Source organism: Xiphophorus hellerii, chromosome 10, assembly GCF_003331165.1.
Source record: "Xiphophorus hellerii strain 12219 chromosome 10, Xiphophorus_hellerii-4.1, whole genome shotgun sequence".
Lineage (NCBI taxonomy): Eukaryota > Metazoa > Chordata > Actinopteri > Cyprinodontiformes > Poeciliidae > Xiphophorus > Xiphophorus hellerii.
The window spans coordinates 15,262,129-15,284,472 of NC_045681.1; the positions used below are offsets into that span (position 1 = coordinate 15,262,129).

Genomic DNA, 22,344 nt, shown 5'->3' on the forward strand with positions numbered 1-22,344 from the left:
TCACTTTCACTTAAATATATTCTGCTTCTGACTTAACGCTCTCTGGCACTTTAGGAATTGGATCTCACCCCGCAAAACGTTATAGTGACTGGAAACAAGTCTTGTAACAAAAATTGGTTTTATTTTCCAAAAGTGACAAGTAAAACAAAGACACTAGAAAGATTACAATAAACAAATTATTCACAGAATGATTTGTAAGCTTACACCAAACAAGTTTGGGCAAAGCAGTTAAAGGTGTGTTTCGACCGCAACCCAGAAAAGCCCCCGAAATATTTTCTAGAAAGTTTTATGCCGCCCTGCCCGCTGTGGGGTGTAAATTACATTGCTAATGCAGAGGGTCACTGCTCTGCTGCACAGGTTTTTATAAAATAATAAAACTGGAAGTTGCAGTACAACAAATAATAATCCTGCATTGTCTGATTTGTTCAACTCCCACTTGTACAAAGAAATTTCAAATGCTGGCAACAGAGTATTGAAACACTGAAATTAGACAAATACAGCTCTAATCTGAGACCGTTTCATCGTTTTCATCGTTTAAAAACAACTCGTGAAGCAGCAATAACCCTATAACCAATTAATTTAACAGAATTTGGTTTGCTCTTTGAGTGGTTACACTCTGAAAGACAACTAAAATTAGTTTAATGTCACAAGTAGAACACCAATTAGTTAGTTTAATGTCAAAACATAACTAAGGATTTTTAATAATCAAGGCCTTCACTGTGTATCCTATTGGATTCTTTCAAATTCAAAATCATTGACAGAGGACTGGTTGTTTTTTTTTAAGTAATTATTAAAAACACAAACATTACAAGTTTAAATTCATAACAAAAGGGCTTTGAAGTGTGTGTTTACTCTGTCTTTAGACCACACTTCATTAATGACATTCAAATAATATTTTCACTAGGGTTAGCTGTTTTTATTAATGTTTTTGAATGTAAGCATTGTAAAACTGACATTCTCTATGAGTGACTGGGTTTGAATTTTGTTTTCACAAATATTCTACTCACCACTGTTGAACAATTTCATGCAAACATGAGCCGTTAAGAGATTTGAAGTGGGAGGTGGCTGAATGCTGGAAATATTCAACAAAAAAGAAATGCTAAGCATCTTCCCATCACATAGCCACACCCAGATGGCTCAGATTAGTACGTAGCTGTACCTATTGACTCCCATGTGTTTTATGTGGTACATTTCTGCTTGTTTATACTTATATGGGCTCCAGTTGTTACAAAGAAAAGAATGAGGGTACCCCAGAAAACTACCCAAGTTTCTGCAGTCAATACACACCTTTAAATGACCCCAAAAATCATTAAAAAAATTTTTTAAAAACTCAGATTGTAAACAAGTAGAACACCAAATAAGGTCACATCACTAATCACGTTACTATATTATTCTTTTTTTCAGTAAGATTGAAATCCAAAATGAGGAAAACCTATCTGCCTGGTTTGGCTTTTTTCATCCCAAAACCTTTTAAAAAATTAAACAGATTATACTCAATATTGTAACCGATATGCACCTAAAAAAAAAAAATGAATTCAGGCAAATTTGCATTTGTTTACATAGTGAAAAACAAACCAGTAATCAAACCCACAGTGGTTGTCTTAGAAACTGGGAAAAGAAAAACACTCCAACATCAACTGCTGTCGGTTTTGAACGATATCTTTCAAATACTGGTGATCAATTACAATGAAAATGTCCACCTCAGCACTGAATGTAGCGCTCCGTAAGCATACACAGGGAAAAGAAAGCATGATACACAGAGCGGAAACGATATCCAAAGCAAAAACGACTGGAATGTTTGCTGAAAATTAACTGCTGCGTTGCTTTCTTGCCTTTGCTCTGGCTTTTCAGGCAAATCTGAAGCATATATATTTAGATTACATCCACATAAAAAGGAGAATCAGATGAGTGAAACTACACCAAAACGACAAATGAGTCCACAAGGTCTTGCTGGTCTTTTTTTTTTATCTCTCTCTCTCTCAAAAGCACACTGGAGTTCAAAAGGTTCTTCCTCTTCCCCAGCCCTGCTACTTCGTCTGCCTTAGTTCTTGTCGTCTTTTTTCTCGTCCTCTGAGGGATACGAGTGCCAGGTGAGCCTCTCTTCGTAGAAGGAGATCACCACCTGAGGACACTTCACGTTGGCCTCTTTTGCTGGCACCAGGTCGGCTTCGTCCGAGTGTTTCCTGTAAAACCCACAGACTGAATTAACTGATGTCACAAAGACAAAAAGGTTTTTACAGTGTGATTAAAAGCATTTTCGCCACCGAAGACATTTCTGATGTTTTTGATTCTTTTTTTTTTTTTTTCTCAAATGCGTTTGGGATATTTAGCAGGATGGTGATCTGAAGCACACCAGTAAATCCACCTCAAAGTTTTGGATCCGTCTAAGTTGATTTGCTGCCGACCTTAAGCAGGCCCTCCAATGGTGCGATAAAAGAGTAGAGGATGAAAATTCCTCCACGGCAACCTAAAAGGCTCACTGCCACTTAGCATAAACACTTATTGTTACTGCCATGGTTACGGGTAGCAAATACTTCTTTTTTTTTTTTTTTAAACAAAGGGTCGGGTTGGTTACCTTTGCCTTTAATAATTGAAATCCTTTGAGAACAGTTTTTCCTTGTGTTTGCTCAAGTTATCTTTGTTCGATATTCAAATTTGACGATCCAAACACTCCCCCAAAAAAAAAAAAAGAGCAAAACCAAAAGAAATCTGTCAGGGGTGTAAATACGTTCTCATAAAAATGTCAGTTTTCGTCTAAAATGTCTCAGTTTGGTTTGACAAACCATTTCATAAGGAACATGAGTTCTCCTGTAGAGTCTGTGGCACCGATGATCCTTTCTGGCTCCAGACCTCGAGCGAAGCCTCTCAACTTCTCATTCTGCCGGTCGAACAGAATAAATTCAGTCCATGAATGTCGCTACAGTTCAATACCAAAACGACTTTTTTAGAAAAACTTAAAACTACTTCAAGTACTTTTTATCGAATTTGTTTTGGTTACTGTAAAAGTGTTTACGTTTTTGCTAAAAAGAATTGTGGATTCTTGCGAAAATAAAACATGTTATTCATGTGTTTCCGTAAATGTTCCCTTTATACACACACACGACATTTTCTATCATCTGATTAGATCTGCTGTAAGGAAATGTGGCTTATCCTTATGGTGCTTTGACCAGGGTTAACACTTTGTCAAATCTTGAACAAGTCATTTGGCTCAAATGGTGATCAGAATAAACACAAATGAAGCAGAATATAAAACCCTTAGAAGAAGTTTTTATAGAAAATGATGTGATTGATTTAAATTATACATAAAAATTAAGCATTTTTAAGAGTTCTAAATAGAAACTGAAAATTTGACTGCAGACTACTCATTTCCTAAAAAAAACCCCCGACACTTTTTATGTAATACATTTTTCTCTGTTTGGCCTCTATTTATATGCATCAAACATCTTTTAGACTTTTTTTATTCATTAAAGCCAATTTAGTATTAATACTGCTAAATCAAAGTAGAACAGAACAGTTAACAACTCACGTCATCCTTTTTCTTCTTTGATTTGCTTTCATCTCCGTCTGCCTCTCCAGGCGCTTTTCTCTTTCCCTCATTTGCCGATTTCTGTTTCTGCAGATATTCTGCTATCAGATCCGGACAGTCCAGGTTTTCTTCTGGCTCCCAAGTGTTATCCTCACTGCCGAATTAAGGACATGAGCAGGAATACAGTTGTCAGCTTCGAGAACTATATATATATATACATTGTTTTGTGCTTGATCTTTCAAATTACTTAAAACATTTCTTACATCCTTTTTTTTTTTTTTACATTCCCATGTTTTACAGAAATGCCGTATCTGCCTGAGCTTCAGATTAACGACTAAAACATGATTGCTTATTTATTTAAAGACGCAAAACTGCTTTTTTTTTGGGGGGGGCTTGAAAGTTATTCCAAGAAAGCTGTTGTAGTGTTGGTTCAGAACCGGTTCTGGTTCTAAGAAAGAAAAAAAAAACAAAACACCCCAGCTTGGAGCCGGTTTGTTTCTAAACATTTAAAGAGCCGTGACACAGAAACGTCATTCCATCACCACAAACAAGAGTCTCTTCCAGTCAATCTTCAATCAATCTTCTTCCTCATTGCAAATTTAGTCTCAATTTTATTCTCACTGCACCTTGTGGCTCAAAACATGTATATATTAGAAAACTTGTTTTTTTTATTCAATATGTTATTGAAACCTGACCAAGGTTAAAATGTCATAACACGCTCACATGCACGGGATATCGAATAGAAAATTCACTCATTATAACCTCAGATTTTTTAACATACTGTAATCACCAAATATTATAATGCTTTTCCCATGAGTGCCTATGAAATTTAAGCCTCAGTTCGCCCCCCAAATGTTTGTTGCTTTACATAACGCTCATTCGTACTTACTTAGAGAACCCTTTCCACTTGAGAAGGTACTCCACCTTCCCTTTCACCACCCGCCGATTCAGGACTTTTTCCACCACGTACTCTTCCTCCTCCTCTTCTTCCTCTACCACTTCATCCGCCTTCTTCTCCTTCTCAGGTGTTGTTATTGTAGCCTCTGCCAGATCATGAACAGAGTTGTTGGAAACACAGCATATATATATATATATATTTTTTCTTGCTCAAAACTGAAACATTGCTACGGCCTACAGGTGTTGAGATGAAAGTTAAGATAGTCGCTTTTTTATTTTTTTTTAATCAGGGACATGTAGCTGCTGAGGCACAGAAATGTCAAAGAACGCATCGTTTTTACAATTATTCTCCAACAGTAATCAAATGCAGAAGTTCATATGAGGACGAAATGACGTATAAAACCTTCTGTAACGGTGGCGCCATCGCTAGAAGGCTCTGGAGTCTGGCTCATGCTCATCAGGTAGACCTGGGGACTGACAGGTGCCTGGTCAAACACAGAGGACAGAAGAAAAAAAACAATATACCTTTACGGGGTGTTCATTTTCTCAAGATTCTCTTTTATTTCCCAGAATTCTCCTTTTTCCCATAATTCTCACTTTATTTCTCAGAGTTATTACTTAAAATTCTCACTTTGATCATTATTCCAGTGCAGATGAGAACCTGGGAGCAACCAGCTCGTGGAATAAGAGAGCCGATTTGAGGACCATTTCAGATTTACGTGTCAAATCAAAGTCAGATTTACTTTTTTTTTTTTTTAATTAGTGGCCCTAATATTCTTCCATATGCATGCATGCGTTTTCCATGTTAATAAAAAGTAGCTAATGTGGTCTGGCTTCGGCAGAGCTGGCTGCCTCTCACTGACTTCCACCCTCAGCAACGGGAGGTGTGCAACACCTGGCGGCGACAGGAGCCGGGGTGCTCCGCTACAAAGCCTACTGGAGCATGCATGAGAACATACTAAGCATGCAACCATTGTTATTTATGGATAACAACGAGAAATTCCTCTTCTGGTTCGGGTTTCAGGTGGATTTCCCCCTCACCCCCTCACTTTAAGGAGCAGAGGGAGGAATCCTCGCTGAACAAAAAGCCAAAGAGACCCCCCTCGTCCCCGCCCCCTTTCCCCTGTTGTCTCCTCCATGTTGCTTTTCGCGGCAGCCGCTAAATGAAGCATTCCTATCGATGGCTGCTAGCTGTAAAGAGCACTTTTACCTAAATAAGGCGCCACGCAGCGGCTGATAACTTGTTTTCAAGCAGACGTGTGGGCTAATGACCAACTCGCACATGCAACCCGAACAGGCGGCTCGGTGACGCTGAAAAAGCCCAGGCTGAGGTGCACAATCAAATGAAGCAACAAAAGGAAAAGAACTCACCGATTAGCTTCAATTTAAGCGGCGATTTATAGGTCCCGCAACTTGATTGCAGCTGTGTTACAATAATACAGAAAAATCACTGCTGCCTGTGTTGATTTGTTGTGGAAATGCCGAGCCAGCCGCTAGCTTGACCACAACAGAGCGCGCTGCCGTTTCCGCCCCTCCGTCTGGAATGGAAAAAGAAAAAAAAATGGTTTGGTTCAGAGCGAGGCGCGAGCCGAGGTTCACCGACTGTTAACGCACGCAGATTTACCCGCCCGCTGAGCTGGCGCCGCCTCCGTCACATCCAGATGTTCTGTAGATCTGTCACTGCGGCGGACCCAATGAACACGGCGGCCTTTAGCTGGACGATCCGCATGGTTGATAGCAGTAAAGAAAAGAGCCAAAAATAAAAAATATATATATGCAAAACATAAATAAATAAAATGAAAATTTTGAACATACCGGTTATTATTTGGCTTTATTGTTACTTATTCTTACTTATAATGTACAGAGGAGTTGGAATTTCCAAGTTCCAAGATGGTAAAAATAACAACAGGAACTTCTGTAAAAGTCAGAATTCAGTTTAATGTAGATTTCTCACCAACTATGACTATCAAAGTTCAACATGATGCTGGCCGTGCATATGAAACAGTACAGAGGTTTGATATTTTTGCACCTCAAAAGAAGTTGGCGTTTCCAATAATTATTCTTTAAAGCTTTTGTATTGAGGTGTTATTGTTATTATGGAAGCCCATTTCCGTCTCATACATAACACTCACACTATTATAGCCAAGATGGCGTAGCCTTTTTTTTAGATTACAAATGTAGCATATAATACCTTGTAAAAATGGTCATACCTCTAACACTCTTTTTACTTTTGTTTTTAAGGTCACATTTTAGGGGGAAATATAACCAATAATCTGAAAATTGTGGTATGAGTTTCTATTCAGACTTCTGTACTCTAATACTCGTGCATAAAATCCAGTGGAATCACGTTGTCCGGCTGTATTTTGATTTCTTTATAAATGCAGCTGATCTGTGAGCAAACACTGGTGAACAAATAAAATCATGAAAACCAAGGAACACAGCAGACAAGTCAGGAGAAGATTAAAATCAGAGCTAAATTATACCTCAAAACTTTGAACTATCATCTCTACAAATCTGGCTTTCATGGAAAACTGGCCAGAACAAACCCGTAAGACGTGCCACTCACAATGTGGCCACTCACAATATGGCCACTCACAATATGGCCGACGCAAGGCCCTCCCTCGGTCGAGCGTACTAGCGTAACCGCCATAGCGCGGTGACGTATAGGACGTAACGACGCCTGTGGCTTGTGACTTGCGAAATGGAGAAAGAAGCCGAGAACAAGGCTCAGCCCTCTGGTTTTGTTCTCTCATCAAACACAAATATCGATAAGCGGGGCAGTGTTGACAACAGCGGACTGGATAGAAAAGAAGAAGCCACGGGAGACTTTGTGAAAGTAAGTAGCTGCCGGTTAGCTGAAACTTTAGCCATCTTGATTACGAGCACAGTCAACCAATCAATCAGGCCTGTAAACAGAAAAACAAGAATAGTTCGTGAAGTTACAGCTGCCTTGTTTTAGTCGCTGTTCGTGATGTGCATTTTTAAAAAATCACCAACAGGCTCTATAACTTACGTAGTTTCCTCTTGTCTTACTCTGAGTTAAGTCATTGTAGTCGATTGTGAAGCAGATCCCGTCAGAGTTACCAGATTAAGTATTTGTAGATAGCTTGGAGGCTCTTTACAGTTTCTGTTTTGTGACATGATCTGGGTTTATTGCAATCTTATTTTTTAGTCGCACTTCTCTAACTTTAATAAAAAAAATAATTCAAAATACTTAATAAAACAAAATGTCTTTATTTATAAGAAGTCTGTTTTTTTTGGGGGGGGGGGGGGGGGGGTGTGTATGAGGGATCTCCAAACATATGATGCTCTGAAAGACACGTGTACCTGGAGTTAAAAAAAAATAATGAGAATAAAATAATTATTAAAATTTGGCAACTCAGTGTCTAAAAGCTGTGTCAGCTTTGGGTATTAAAGAACGGGAAACTCCAAGGAACAGGCAAAATGTATTGTATAGAACAGGGGTGTCAAACTCAATTTCACCGAGGGCCACTTCAGCATATTGGCCACCCTCAACGGGCCACATTGACCGTATAAATCAGGAATGCCCAAGTGCAGTCCTCCAGACGGCAACTTTTAGATGCGTCCCTGCTAAAACATACCCAGGACAAAAAGTTGACTTTCCTCATTAGCAGCAACTCAGTTCTGTAGAGGGCTATGAATGAGTCAATGATCCAGGTGTGTTAGAGAAAGAACGCATCTAAAGTTGCAGAGTGATAGGTCTGGAAAACTAGACTTGGGCAACCCTAGCATAAATGTATAAAAATACAATGTTAAAAATAAATTAAACAACACCTCATATTGTTAAATAACTGATTTTATGTATTCAAGTTTTAAATATTACATTTGAGTTTGCATGGATGTAAAATTACTGCTCAGTTTAAAAATTACAATGTTTTTAAACTGCTCAGCTAAACTTCGCTCTTTAGCTTGTTAGCTTGTCGATGTTTCAGTTTTATTCGCTGGGAAAATTATTCTTTGTCTGCTTTAAAGATAAGCAGACAAAGAATAAAAACAAGTTTTGATATTAACTCTCAACTTCATTCACAAAACGTTTTTGTTATTTATTACACAACGAACATGTATTTCACATAAGAACAAAACAATGAGGTGATGTTGCCTGTCCTTGAACACAAAGCTGATCCCTCTTCACCCTGTCACCAACTCACACACATCCTCATTGTGTTGTGTTCTGTAAATAAACACAAAACAAGCAAAATCAATAAACTATATGCATATTCCAGTATACTGAGTTTTGGTTTTACATTCATTCTATTTAAATTTAGTTTGTTCGTGCTTACCAATGTTTTCCCCTGGTCAGTTCGTCGATGTCTGGTTTTAGTTCTATTCTGTGGAAATCCGCAAAACGGCGTGTAGGTTTTCGTCAGTAATGCGCGATCTGGTCTTGGTCTTGTTTAAATTCATTTTTGAAAACATCCGTTCGCACAGATAGGTGCTTCCAAACGTGGACAAAACACGAGCTGCGTGGAGTCGAAGCTGTGACATCAAATCAGGGGGCAGGAGACGGTAAAAGATTGAAACATCACGGAACTTCGCTCTTTAGCTTGTTAGCTTGTCGACGTTTCAGTTTTATTCGCTGGGAAAATTAATAATCAGCTTGAGGTGACTCTGCTGCACTCTAGTGGCGAGAAGCCGTAATGTTGGCTGGTAAGAATCAGAAGGCATTATGGGAGATGTAGTTTGTAGTCAATTCGTGCTCAAAACCTATTTTAAGTCATTCAATGGGGCTGTAAAACGGTGGTGGGGGGGAGAGGGCCACATAAAATGACGTAGCGGGCCACATGTGGCCCGCGGGCCTTGAGTTTGACACATGTGGTATAGAATATGAACTCATTTGATATTTCATCATTTCATCAGCCATTTTATGATTGCGGTTTTGTATAAATGTATATTGCAATGACAGTTGTCACTATATTGTGAAGCTGTAGGGCTGCTAACATATCAAATTAGTAGTAGTCCTTTTTCTGTTTTTCAAAAATAATAAAAATAAATCAAACCTTTTTTAAAGATCCGCATTAGCAACATGCTTACATAAATGCCGACAGACGTATTAATAAACCACATTTTATACACTTTGTAAAAAAGTCACAGAATGACCTGTAAGTGGGAAATAAAAGGGGGCATAAAGTTATTAAAATAATCACCTCCCTTCCCCCTGTTTTAAACTGAGTGGAAATATTTGCAACTAGATTGATCCTGTATACGTCAATATTTACATAAAGAAAAAAACTTCTTTTTTTTTTTCAATAATTTTCAACAGACTGAACAAACCACTTTGAGTCCAGTTGTTGTAGCGTAAGAATAATCTGAATGAAGAAGCTAAGTATGCACAATAGTGACTCAGCGGATCTGAACTGACCAGCTTCTCCTTTGGATGATGAGTCACCAACTTATAACAGCAGTATTGAAAATGCACACTGTCTCTAAACTTGCTGATTTGTCTGTCTCGCCTTCTGTTTGCAGTGCAGTTCTCGGTAGGATGATCAGTAATCACGAAGATGATGTGAGTGACTTCCTACTTTCTCCTCCGCAGAGGAAATCTTTACCACCAGTTCTCCTTTTGGTCATTTATGTGCAGGACAGCAGGAACCCTTCTTTAAATAAATGTCCAGAGGGGTGCCAGAGAACAATAAGCATTTTTTTAAGAGCATTTGGGGAACTTTTTTTTTTTTTTTTTGTTGCAGGAGAGGCACATGCTGTTCTTAGATCTTTATCTGTCACACAGATAAAAACTTCGTTGCGGTTTTGTTCAATTATAAGTATTATATCTTCTGTTTTTGTTTTGAAGGAGTTTGTTGCAGTGCGAGTCCAAGATCCCCGCATTCAGAACGAGGGTTCTTGGAATTCATACGTCGACTACAAAATATTCCTGCATGTGAGTATTAACACCGCTGAGCTGCCTTTCAGAGACGAGAAAGCAGTCATCTGTGGAACATTGTAATGTCAGAAATTGTAGGATTTAGTTCATTTCATGCTAGGCCTCTCACAATAAGCAATAAATCAATTAATCACATGATACATTAAAAGAAACTCAATCATTTTCATTTGCTTCATTTATATATTTTTTCTTTTCTCCCTCTTGTTTTTTTTTTTTTTTACCAAAAACTGAATGCTAAAAGTCTTCAGTTTGGTACTTTGGCCTCAACTATCCCTTTTTTTTGGAAAAAATAATTTTGTTTACTCAGACTTCATAATTCATTTTATTTGTTGTCTCTGTTGTTTTCTTCCTTTATTTTGGATATTTCAAATGTCTTCCAGTTCCAGTGTTTAAATGCTTATTAGAATTTAAAGTGTATTGATCCTTCAGAATGTGTTCTTCAACATTTATGCCATTATTGCTATTATATTACTTGAAAATGGTCTCAAAACGACAATATTATCGTTTATCGCAATGGGTTCCGGGACAATTTATTGTCCAGCAAAATGTTTTTTTATCGTGACGGGCCTGTTTCACGCTAAATATTGTCAACTTTTCTAATACCGCACACCTCGGTAAAGACATTTGATCTGTTTAATGATTCTCATTGAAACACTTTCAGAATCATTACAATCATTACAAGTTTGAAAAACTTGTAAAGCATGCTATAAACACATAAAAAACACACCCAATAATACTTAGGAAGTGTTTTATATCTCTGCTGAGTTATAGCATTTTTTTTTACTACTAAAATCTACAAGCATCAGGTATTTCTGCAGGTTAAAATCCCCCACAGTTTGGTTTTATGCCGTTCGTGCAGCAGATTTGGCTCCTAACATTTTATTTAAGTCAGCGGATGTTGCCGGCGGATGCCAACAGCTGTTGGCATTGAAGAATGCTTTGTCAGCATCAAAGCCTCCCGCAGATGGATGTGCGGCGTGGGTGTCGACTCGTGAGATTGACCGACATCATGTGACCCCATGTGATCCCGCATGCTTGGTCGAATGTTTTTCATCTGTTGTTCAGTGATTTAAATGATTCACAGAAGCGTTATGGGAAATTTCTGTGGAGGGAAATTGCTGAGTCAGAGCTTTGACCTGAGCAGATCATGATACAGGAAGGTAAACTTTGCTCGACTGTCGGTACATTCGTGGGAAAAAAATCGAGCACACTCCACGATCCAACTGCTTGTAGAATCACGTGTTGCCACGGTTGCTCTCAGTAGTGACTTCCTGTCTGACTTCCTCATATTATGAGGTTACGTTGGACTAATTTAAGTTCATCTTTCTTTCAGAAGCGGCTTCAGTTCATTGATGTTTGCAAACCTTCACTGCTACACAGCTCTCTCCAGGCCCCTCGGCGTTTCAGCCAGACAGAGGTCTGGACTTTGACTGAGCCGTTGCAGCAACTCGGTCAACGTTACTTGAGTCGTTACTTTGAGCAACGACTCAGATAATCTGAGTTGTTACTTTTTAAGCCAGCCTGTTTCAGATTTGTTCCCCCAATGATGACCAGTTTGGGTCGAGCGTCGCCTCAGTTCAATTTAGTTTAGTTCAAGTCACACTACATGTCATCTCATGGCAGTAAGTTGATTTTATCGATCACTTGAATTTGCTGTTTATTAGCTTTCGAAAAATCGAGATTTTTTTTCACACTTATCACCCAATTAATAACTGAAACATTACGTTGTATCAAAAATGAAAACATACCTAACAAGCAGGGAGTCGAGTTGGTAGGAAACTTTAATCCAGAAGCTTCTGCTCCTTTACATTAATAAAATAAAATAAATAACCCCAAGCAACTATTGAGGTCCCAATGAGCAGTTGTCAGCAGTTAATAGCAGTTTGCATTTGTAAAATTAAAACTAAAATGGATAACATTAATAATAACAGTTACAATTATATGCAAAACATAGCAAAATTACTCGTCAAACGGTGTATGTTATCGAATTTGTCTAAAATATATGTTAAAATAGAATACTTGTAAAGAAAACAGAGCTGATTCTGATACATACCACAGCCACAGAAAACAGTCGTTGCAACAGAAAAAAGGGGGAGGAGCTGTCGGTTACTACGGTAACCACCAACTGTCGGGCACAGCGTAACAGAACTTAAAACACCAGTAAATTTCTGGAGAAACAACTTCCTGACCAAACAAGGCAAAGTCAAACAATAAACAAACAAATTTTAACAAACTTCACATGCACAACACTGCCAAAAAAAAAACAAACTCTGTTACATGATCACACCTCTTCCACCGTGCTTGACAGCTGTCAAGAGGTGCTACTTTCTGTTTAGGTTCTCTTGTAGTAGCTCTTTCAAACAGTTTTTCTTTAACTTTAAAATTTAACCTGCTGACTGAGGCCGGCAGAGTCTGAGATGGGCTGGGTTTTTGCACTTGGTCTGGTCTTAAGGCGGACTTGTAAGGGGCATCCACTTCTCATCATATTAGGTTTCAAATGTTTTCTTGCCGTTTTAAAATTGTAGACTTTGCATAGCTTGGGAATCACCTTGCAACACTTCAAAGATTGATATTTAGCAATGGCTGCTTAACTAATGTGTCAAGAGGCGTACTTAGTTTTCCCCAACTGGATATATTTTTCCAGCCACTTGTTCCAGCTCCTCCAGGGGTTACCCCGGCATCCCGGGTATCCTGGAACAAGTGGCTGGGGAGAGGGAAATGTGGGCCTCCCTTCTGAAGCTGCCAACCCTGCGGCCCATCGATCGATGGATGGATATATTTTTAACTAGTCATGACTGCAGCTCTTTAAAAATGTAAAAATAAAGAAGAAGAAAACGAAGGAGCAAAGAAAATATGTCCCTCGGGACTTTCACCCTGGCTTTGATAACGTGACTAACTATCACGGGTTGAATCTGTTACAGGACGTCAGGGGGCGACAGCTTGTGATGCAAATATCACGGTGGACTGTCTGTGTCACATGTTACCGGAAAAATCTGACATTTCATAAAGCTTTTCACCAGCTATAAGCTCTGTGGCAGTTTATGCAGTTTTAATTAATAACGTATTTTGATTTATTCCATGTACTTAAAGCTGTTTATTGTTAGAGTAAAGTTCTCTACATATTTTCTTGTTAAACTTGAATAAATTTACATATTCTGTCATTTCTATGCAGCAGAGTAACTAATCTGACGGACTTTGCCAAAAGACATATAGAAAATATTATTCAATTGTTATTTTTAGTTGGGATGAACTAGCCAGCCAGCGTACTTTAGATTAGCAAGTAAAAGTCTAGTTTTATTTTTCCATATTTATTCATCAAAAACCAAAATCTCAACATTTTGAATCCACAAATGCATCAACCAACAGCATGAATGTAAGTTTGTAAAAAATCCGATAAAGGTTTTGAGACCACAGCTGGTGAGATTTGAAGCAAACCCGGATATTTGTAGATGAAAGCCTTAATTGTTGCATTTTTGTTCATCATAACAATCACAAAACATTTCCCAGCGCTCTGGTGGGATTTCACAGAGTATTTAGTGGCTGGTTCTGCGTTATTCATGGTTTCACACTCCTCTGTTCCGCTCTCAGACCAACAGTAAAGCCTTCACGGCCAAGACGTCCTGCGTTCGGCGGCGCTACAGCGAGTTTGAGTGGCTCAGGAAGAAGCTGCAGAAGAATGCAGGCTTGGTGTAAGTCAGACGCTCTCTGTGTTATGGTTACCGTTTAAAATGATAACAGAATAACCGAATATTGTGCTGAAAGTGTGTCGTACAGAAACCTGCGGGCGACCAGTTTAAGGAAAATGTTATTCACGCTAAAGTTTGCCCTGTAGGTTTTCTTTAGGACGAACTTTTTATGATTTGGTCGTATGATTTAATGAATATCCCGCTGGAAAGACCCAACGTTCGCCAAGTTTTACATTTTGGAGCTTTATTTAAGTTGTTGTGTTATTCCAAATAGCTAATGGTATTAAGGTGATGCAATCTAAAACAGTTCCTATGGACTTTGGAAGAGACACAGTCCCACAGCATCACAGATCCACCACCGTAGTTAACAATTGGAATTATTTGCTATCTCACATATTTATATCTTCTTTTTTTTTTTTCAAGCCAAATTCACCTGACATTTTTGCTGCCAGAAGCCAGTCTTGGTCGGATCTTAGCAAAGCAAAGACCTGCCAGAGTTTAGCAAACAGAACCATATGTTTCCTGGCATGTCTCCCAGACGGACTGACATGCAGATGGTATCTGCTGGTTGCTATGGAGACCAAGTGATCTAAAGATGTCACTTTCGGTTGCTAAGAGTGAGCTTTGGAGATTTGTTTTTAACTCCATCATGAAAAATGGACAGTGGCATGTTTGTTGTTTTTAATTTTTATGATTATTTATGTATTGAATTGTTTGGAAATAATGTGGACTCATACATAATTGGATGTTGATTGGTTTGTAAGTTGCATTGAATCAACTTCTGTTGTTTGATTTTACTGCAGTGTTTTTATTGTTTTTATAGAAATGTAAGTACTGTGTAGGACATTTAAAATCTAAAATGCTGTTATTCTTTCCAAATCAAAAACCCACTGAGACTGAGTGCTTCACTGATGTAAAATGATCCCGAATGTGGCTCAGACAGACCAGTAATTATTAACATGTTTAGAAACATCTTAATGTCTCAGTATGCGTGTCATTATGTCAGACATTTGAGATGAAGTAGAAAATAATTAAGACCTTGTTTTTATCCTTTAGTCCAGTCCCGGATCTTCCTGGAAAATCCTTCTTCTCCTTCAACAATGAGGACTTTCTGGAAAAGAGACGGCGAGGACTCCAAGTCTTCCTGGACAAGTCAGTTTCCCGTTCTTTCTGAGCAAAGTTTGTTCTGTGCGGCCCGGATTTATGGACAGTCTGTCTGGGTTTCAGAGTGGTGCACACCACCGTGTGTCTGTCGGACAGCCAGCTCCACCTCTTCCTGCAGACCCAGCTGCCGATCGGTCACATCCAGGACTGCGTTCAGGGACTGACGCCGTACTCCGTGACGGACGCCATCCTCACCTACGCCTCGTCCAACCGGGGCCTGGCTCAGGCTCAGCAGGAGGACTCCATCAGGGAGCCCGGTCTCACCGTCTCTTATGAGTCCATGGAAAGGTATGAAGATGACTATTAGGTGCATTAAGTTCTTAAAATGTTTTAAAAACAAATAAAATTCAAGTCATAGGTTAGAGTTCTTAAAACTTAAACTGAGCTTGACGGTTGACTTTTATTTTATCTATGTCATCACATGCAAAGTAAGGGGCTTTTCTTGTTCCCTCTCCACAGTCCGGCTCCTCACCTGCCTTCCCTGCAACTGAACGCAGCGCTCAACTCTAAACCAGTGGCCGGTGGAGATCCAGACCCTCTGGAAGACATATTGGAGCTCTGTGAGCAGAAGCCAGATGAAACGCAGCGCAGGGGAAACCCCTCGATAAGGATCTCCCAGAGGAGCGACCGGCTGGAGGCTGTTGTGGAGGATGCCGGCTCCACGCACGCTTCCTTCTATGTGGGGGAGATCCTGGACGACTCGGGGAGCCTCAGCCCCTCAGAGCACAGCTGCGTGATTCAGACTCCCGTGGATGTGCACTCACCCATGGAGGCGGGCTTTGAAGACAGCTGCGAAGGGGACGGCGTCTTCGAAGACAAAACCGAAGAAAGGAAAAACTCGGAGTCTGAAATTAGTGCGGATTCCGCGACGGACAATAATAACGTGGAAGTTGTGGAAAGCCTCTCCGAGACGCCTAACGGTCGCCTTTCAGAAATCGAAACAGGCGGCAAACGAGGCGATGAATCAGAGGCGCCCCTTGAGTCAGAAGTTCATGTGGAGAGTCGGAATGTGAACGGCGAATTAGAGGCCGATCTCAGTGACTCACTCCGACAAATCCACCAAGAGGACACTGAAAACGAGGACAGAGGCGAGAGCGACGAGGACAGAGGCGAGAGCGACGAGGACAGCCGCTCGCTGCTGTCTTCCAATGAGAGCATCATCCGGTGCAGCGAGGAGGAGAGTCTGGGCGAGGAGATGGACGACTCTGTGCAGGTGAAGTCATCTCCGGACGAGGTCAAGGACCGGTCAGAGCTGCAGGGCTCCAGTGGGAACATTTTGCACATCAACAGATTTAAGGAGAACAAAGCGGACGCTCAGGACTGGGAGGATAATGACCAGCAGTACACAACTGCAGAGCCTAAACCAGCTGCTTCTGACGGAGATCTGACTGAAAACTGCGACTTTAGTATCTTGGAGAACAGCTGTCAGTCTGGAGTAGATGAAGGTGAATTTGCAACACAGGAAGTTCCGGCCTTGATACCTTTGGAGGGATCAGAGGAGGCCGAGGAGGCGTAGGTACATCAGTGGAGCTAAACTTACTCTAGGTGCTGCACCATCACTGAGCCAGAACCATGGGTCTTTAGTCTCTTCTGCCAAAGAAACATTAACAAGGCACAAACAAAGAGATATTCTGTTACATGAAACCTAAATACACAGTGCCTTGCAATAGGATTTATGCTCTTTAAACTTTTTCATATATATATTTATGTTTGCTGCAAACAGAAACTTCAGCATATTTCATTGGGATTATGTTATAGACCAGCACAAAATAGCGTCACGTTTCACAAACACCTAAAAAGTGTTGTATGCATTTTTATTCTGAACTTTAATAGTCGTTTTAAAACTATACAATTTACAATTATGCACAACTTTGTGTTGGTCTACCACCTTAAATTCCAATAAAATACATTTAAGTTTGTAGTTGTGACAAAAGTACAAGGGGTATGAATACTTCTGTAAGGCATAAATCTTCTTCACAATGTTTCATCACAGTCAAGATAGGGCATATTAATATAAGATCAACAGATTTAAGTTCTCTTCTCTTGTTGTTGCTGCAACTTTTAAAAATAGCTGATCAGATAAAAAGAGCTAAAAAAACACGTTTTTCATCAGTTTGATCAATCTGATTCATTTATCTTGACCACCAGAGGGCACTAAATGTACAGAGTTCACAAAAAGATGCTGCTCAATTCCTATTATTCGCCGTCAACATCTGAAATGAATGAAGGAAATACACTGGAATAATGAGATAAAGTGTTTAAAATATGCTGGATTGTTTTCCCAGAGCTTTTCTGCTGTTAGTGATTTTTATTTTGAAGTTCTACACATGAAGGGGGCGTCGTTTTAAATGGGTCTTTATTTAGGTATTTTTCAAAAACAACAAAGATGTTAACCAATAAATAGACTTCACGTTCGTTGAACCGTCTGAAGAAGAGAACCTGTTCACGTTTGGCAGGAATTGCTTATTACGTTTGTTATCAGGACCCAAAAAAATTATAATTTAAACATGGTTTTTGGAGAAAGAAATAGAAATATTTGGATTTTTTTTCCTTCCCTTAATTAACCAAAAAAAAAAAAAACCCAGCTCCTCCTCACATTTTAAAGCTGTAAAATATTTGCAGGGAGGCCAGAAAAAAAAGTCCTGGATACTCTAACTTCAAAAAAGTAAAGTCCAGAAAATTTGTATTTTTAAAAAAACATTTGGTGTCATCCCAATAACTCTGCCACAAGTATTTTTTGTTAAAAACTATTAATGTAGTAAGATTTAATCCCCTCCTAAATAAATGCAGTCAAATTAAAAAGGTTTAGGAGGTTGTTAGAGTGCAATTTATGCTGCGGATCTTTTTCAGGGATGCCGGTAAATTTGTTTACGTCTGCAGCTCACCTGTGTTTACCCGAATAGCCATGTTCAGATTACATTTAAAATCATCTGCACTCCTCCAATAACACTTAGGGGCACGTCACATTTACTGGATACTGGGCGTAAACGTGGGTTGCTGTAATTTCCTCCCAGTTTTTTGTTTTTTTTTTAATTTAAAATGTTCATATATGATCCCTGAATATGTCAGTCTGAAGTCCAACTGCTCACAAACCTATTGATTTGATCTGAGATCTGTTTTCACACTACTTACTGCTTCTCATTCCTGTGATTTCTGCTGCATTTTAAAGGGACCTGCAGGTGTTTTTTATTTAATTTGTTTTGAAGTAAAATAAAAGTGAATGTGGATCTAAAAGGGTTATTAACCACCGGAGTGACTTTATTCATGTACGAATTCCAAGTTTATTTCAATAAATAAGTTTCTTTCACACCATTTCCTTTTTTAAATAATTTCCACCGCGTCTTTCTCAGAAATTGACGTTCTTGTAACAATGCTGCCACCTAGTGCTCAAAAGTAAAACTGACAAAATTTAATATTATTAAAATAGAAAATTCATGCTGAATATCTTGTCTAAGCACTTTTGGTAGTTTTTACAACATTGACTCTTCTTGGGTATGCGTTTATAAGCTAGGCAAACCTGTCTTGTGTCATTTTATCCTTTTCTTCTCAGCAGATCTCCTCTGGTTCAGTCAGGTCGGAGGGGCAGAGTCACTAGAGCCATTTCTAGGTCTTTCCAGATTTGTTCACTTTTATTTAAATCCAGGCTCTCTGGAGATGGATCACATGAAAAATCTCAGTGTTTAGCTGCAGACATTTCCCTCTCTAAATCAGTGTTTATCTGTCCTAGTCTTCAGGGACCCACTGTCCTTCATGTTCACCAGATAAGTGGCTCTGGTTCCAAAGTACACAGCAGGTTTTGTTTTCTAACAATTTGCAGATTTATGCTTTGCCACAAGATCTACAGACAAATTCTTTGACTTCATTGCTTGGTTTCTGCTTTCATAGGAGACCTGATATGGGAAAGTGTTTCGTTCCACACCGTGCTCATTCTGCTAAATGTACCACCACTGGATCCAGACGTGAAATAAATCTAAACCCAATTTTAAATGTCAGACGTTTCACCATTAAGGGCTATTATGTAGATGATATATATGTATATATAAAAGAACTAACGTATATTATTATTAAAGTTCAAGTAAATTTCAATGTGATCATTTTTCAAGGATATCCTTCTCCTAGATTTTAATTATCAGAACAGTGCTGCCACCTTATGGCCAAAATTGAATGTAAATGAAAACAAAGAAAACCCAAACATGAATATTTTTAATTTGACGCCTTGATGATTTATTAATAGTATTTAACATGCACATAACTCTTTAATGTTAAAAATTAAGAAATCAAAATATCTAAAGGACGTACGGTTACGTATGTCGCTTATTCTGATATTTGACAAATATATCAGCCTAGGTAAACAGTGACTTTCAGTGTGCATCGGTCATTTCTGGATGAATACATCTAAAATGACAGTTCTAGTTTCCACATCACATAAATGTGATCTATGGTGGACAGTAGATCCTGCACAAACACGCAGCATCTACATCATGAAAAGCGGGAAAGAAATTGTGTCGGTATCCGTCGGTGGAGTCACGTCTGGATGTGTCGAAGAGAGCGTGCTGCGGAGGAAACGGAAAAATAAATTTGAAAGAAATCAGTAAAACACGCATTAATAATTCAGAATCCATCTTAAGCTGCGCCTATCTAACAAAATCACAGAATCATTTTCTTAAATAGGACAACCGTCGCTGTAATCAGGCTTTCGTCGCGCATATTTATTCACAAGCACTGGCCATTACGGCTCTCCGATTGCCTCGTGCAGTACTTGTCCCAGCCAGCAGATGCCATAAACGGCAGGTCAACGACTGAATGTACCTCAGTGGCAATCTGGATGAGTACCAGGGGAACTGTTTCTGTGTATTAGGCCATAGTAATGGTCCATAATGCTCATGATAAGAGAGTGCCTGGGTACCTGTTGGAGCTCAGAGGATGTAGGCGGGCTGCAGGAAGTCCTTGGGGACGATGCCCACGGTGCCGTTCAGTTCGCCGACCCACCAGCCGTGGATGTTGTACTCCTGAACACAAGAAGGGAACAAATAATGAAATCTCCGAGGGCTTCCGGGAATAGCAAACAAAAACAAATTCCAAGCACAAATATCGATGATTTTTACACAATTTCTGGAGCCGTTTGCATGATTTGATCTCCAATTACGCTGCGCGTGTGAGGTCGAGGAAATTAAAACGGGCCTTAAAACCGCAAAAACCATGAGGCTAAGATTGTTTTCCTTCTGCATGAAGTCAATTACAAACGAAGGACAAGCAAGAAACTGCATCCCATCCAACAAACAGCCGTTCACAATATTTTAATACACACTGGGGCTCATTAGCCTCGAGGGGTTTTCATTAAAAACAGGGCAAAACGGTAAACAAGGCAATCAGGATAGTAAGAGTCTAAAATAAAACGGCTTTTTTTTTTAACTGCTCAAAAGCCATAAACACAGTTGGCCTCCTTTCACCAGACTAATTAAGTCGAGACGTTTTCCCTGGAAAAACTTGATGTGACTTTTTTAAAATAGCTTCTATATAAAAAAAACAAAAAACAGAATCAAACTTGAAAGTTTTATCTACAAACAGAATAACAGTAATAAATAAAAACTAAATAATTAACAGATAAATCAAATACAATGCAGCAAATTAACATTTTAGGAAATATTTTCTTACTATGAAAGACTTTTTCCACGTTGACAGAAGAAAGAAAAAGAAAAGAAAAAACATTACATATTTAATCTAAGGATTTTTAATTTAAGTGAATTTGTGAAATTTAATAAGTTGCTTCTATAATTTTAATAGAAGAAAAAAATGGTTTTGTGAAAACATAAAATTCAACATAAGTTGTAAATATTGAAGATATTTTTCAATTCAATTTGACTTGATGCAACAAATAATTTTTTTTGTCAAAACACATAAAAAGTATTTCCAATTAAAGGCAGGTGGGCATTAAATATTCAATAAAAATGTATTTGAAAATATCAAATAAATGAAATTTAAGGGTCCATGAACAACCAGTGTGGTTAACAGAATCTTCCCTGAGATTTATTGATCACCTTTGATCATCTGATCAAAGCAGTAGGACCTGAACTCGGGGCAGAGGAGGGGAGCGGCCGGCCCATCGCCTGTCTGCTCTCAGGCGGATTGAAACTGGCTGCAGGAGATGAAACACGAACACGAGAGCGTATCGGTGTCAGTCGGTGAACATTCGATGGCTCTGCTTCCAGCCGCAGAAGCACAAACAGACTCTGACATGACGAAGCGCTCCGTGTCAGAGGTTTAGGCGATCTGCGGGACTTGACACCTCTCTGCAGCCAGAAGAATGAGGCCTGCAGCTAATGAGCGCTTCCTGGACAGCAAGGATGGATGAACCGTTCAGACGGTGACAAACCGCGAGACTGGGGAGTCTTTAGAGCACAAACAGACATAAGTAGATTGTCCACCCAGGCCTCATCGCTTTCAGCTCTGACTGGGATGTCAGGGTGTGCTGGGCCGCCCTCAGTTCCTAACGAAGGGAGAAAGTTTGACTGGAATGGGGCTTTTATGCTTCCCACAAGACTTAAGACAGGGAAAATCCGGAAAGCTGGCCATGGTTCCTGTTGGAAAGGAGCGGGAGAGAGGGGAAACAGACGGACGGGGGTGGGGTGGAGGCATATCAGAGTGAGGGGAGCAAAACAGTTCTGCTCTCCCTTGGGGGCGTCGCAGCACTATTCCACCAACCGTAGTGACAGAGAGTTTTATTTATCTCCGCAGCCCATCTGTGCAGCCGGTCTCAAATTCTCCCCGAGAAAGGTCTTTTGGATTATCAACGCCGCCATTTTAATACAACTGCCGCATCGCAGAGTGGGCGCCGATGGCGGCGGGAGTCTGTCAGGCGTGCCGAGTCCATCTTCCCCGTACTTGAAATGGGTTCATCCAGAGTACACCTGCTGTAATAGGGACATTCCAAAAAAGCTGTGGAGAGTGAATTACCCAAATGACTTAAAAACAGTCTCCCCTTTCTCACGGCGTCCTTCTGCCGCCGCTGCCCGCGTCTGGGGTTATTTTGGATCTAGAAACGAAACGAGCTGAAGAAGTTTGGGAGTGCTGACGTGAGACAGATTGGGGTGTCTGTGTTTTGGGGGAGTATTTGGCAGCATTGAGAGGCAGGGAGCAGGAAGAGGCGAAAGGGGGGGTCGAACAGCGCCGTG

At 39.7% G+C, this 22,344-nt stretch overlaps 3 protein-coding genes across 8 annotated transcripts in view; 1 reads left to right on the plus strand and 2 right to left on the minus strand.

Moving 5' to 3' along the window:
* Positions 1-101: 101 nt before the first annotated feature.
* cbx1b (chromobox homolog 1b (HP1 beta homolog Drosophila)) lies at positions 102-6,063 on the minus strand. Its single transcript, XM_032574475.1, has 7 exons — positions 6,048-6,063; positions 5,795-5,961; positions 4,827-4,908; positions 4,416-4,569; positions 3,527-3,680; positions 2,784-2,878; positions 102-2,183 (listed from the first exon to the last, which is right to left on the minus strand). Exons 3-7 carry the CDS (start codon positions 4,879-4,881, stop codon positions 2,042-2,044), a joined length of 600 nt encoding a protein of 199 aa, XP_032430366.1. The 5' UTR covers positions 4,882-4,908; positions 5,795-5,961; positions 6,048-6,063; the 3' UTR covers positions 102-2,041.
* Positions 6,064-7,079: 1,016 nt separating this feature from the next.
* On the plus strand, positions 7,080-18,479 carry snx11 (sorting nexin 11). Of its 5 annotated transcripts, XM_032574472.1 has the most exons (7): positions 7,138-7,259; positions 9,908-9,947; positions 10,233-10,319; positions 13,911-14,011; positions 15,065-15,160; positions 15,236-15,460; positions 15,632-18,479. In XM_032574472.1, the coding sequence occupies exons 2-7, from the start codon at positions 9,924-9,926 to the stop codon at positions 16,686-16,688; spliced, it is 1,590 nt and encodes a 529-aa protein (XP_032430363.1). In that variant the 5' UTR covers positions 7,138-7,259; positions 9,908-9,923; the 3' UTR covers positions 16,689-18,479. The 5 variants fall into 5 exon arrangements, with proteins under 5 accessions (XP_032430360.1, XP_032430363.1, XP_032430359.1 ...); XM_032574469.1 differs by lacking the exon at positions 9,908-9,947 and having other exon boundaries at positions 7,080-7,259; XM_032574468.1 differs by having other exon boundaries at positions 7,139-7,259; positions 9,908-10,319.
* An 879-nt stretch (positions 18,480-19,358) lies between these two features.
* Positions 19,359-22,344, minus strand: part of skap1 (src kinase associated phosphoprotein 1) — a 42,767-nt gene continuing 39,781 nt past the window's right edge. For both annotated transcript variants that reach the window (XM_032574474.1, XM_032574473.1), the window contains exons 12-13: positions 20,079-20,181; positions 19,359-19,725 (exon numbers count right to left, since the gene is read on the minus strand). In XM_032574474.1, coding sequence (XP_032430365.1) covers positions 20,089-20,181 — 93 coding nt within the window. In that variant the 3' untranslated portion in view covers positions 19,359-19,725; positions 20,079-20,088. The remainder of the gene's footprint in view (positions 19,726-20,078; positions 20,182-22,344) is intronic.

Excerpts from the sequence above, each read along its gene's own strand:
- cbx1b (XM_032574475.1), bottom strand. The coding sequence starts at position 4,881 with ATGAGCATGAGCCAGACTCCAGAGCCTTCTAGCGATGGCGCCACCGTT. Across the intron at positions 3,681-4,415 it reads AAGTGGAAAGGGTTCTCTAA|TGAGGATAACACTTGGGAGC; the intron begins GTAAGTACGAAT and ends TTAATTCGGCAG. Across the intron at positions 2,184-2,783 it reads CTCATGTTCCTTATGAAATG|GAAACACTCGGACGAAGCCG; the intron begins GTTTGTCAAACC and ends TGGGTTTTACAG.
- snx11 (XM_032574467.1), top strand. The coding sequence starts at position 9,819 with ATGATGAGTCACCAACTTATAACAGCAGTATTGAAAATGCACACTGTC. Across the intron at positions 10,320-13,910 it reads ACTACAAAATATTCCTGCAT|ACCAACAGTAAAGCCTTCAC; the intron begins GTGAGTATTAAC and ends TTCCGCTCTCAG. Across the intron at positions 14,012-15,064 it reads CAGAAGAATGCAGGCTTGGT|TCCAGTCCCGGATCTTCCTG; the intron begins GTAAGTCAGACG and ends TTTATCCTTTAG.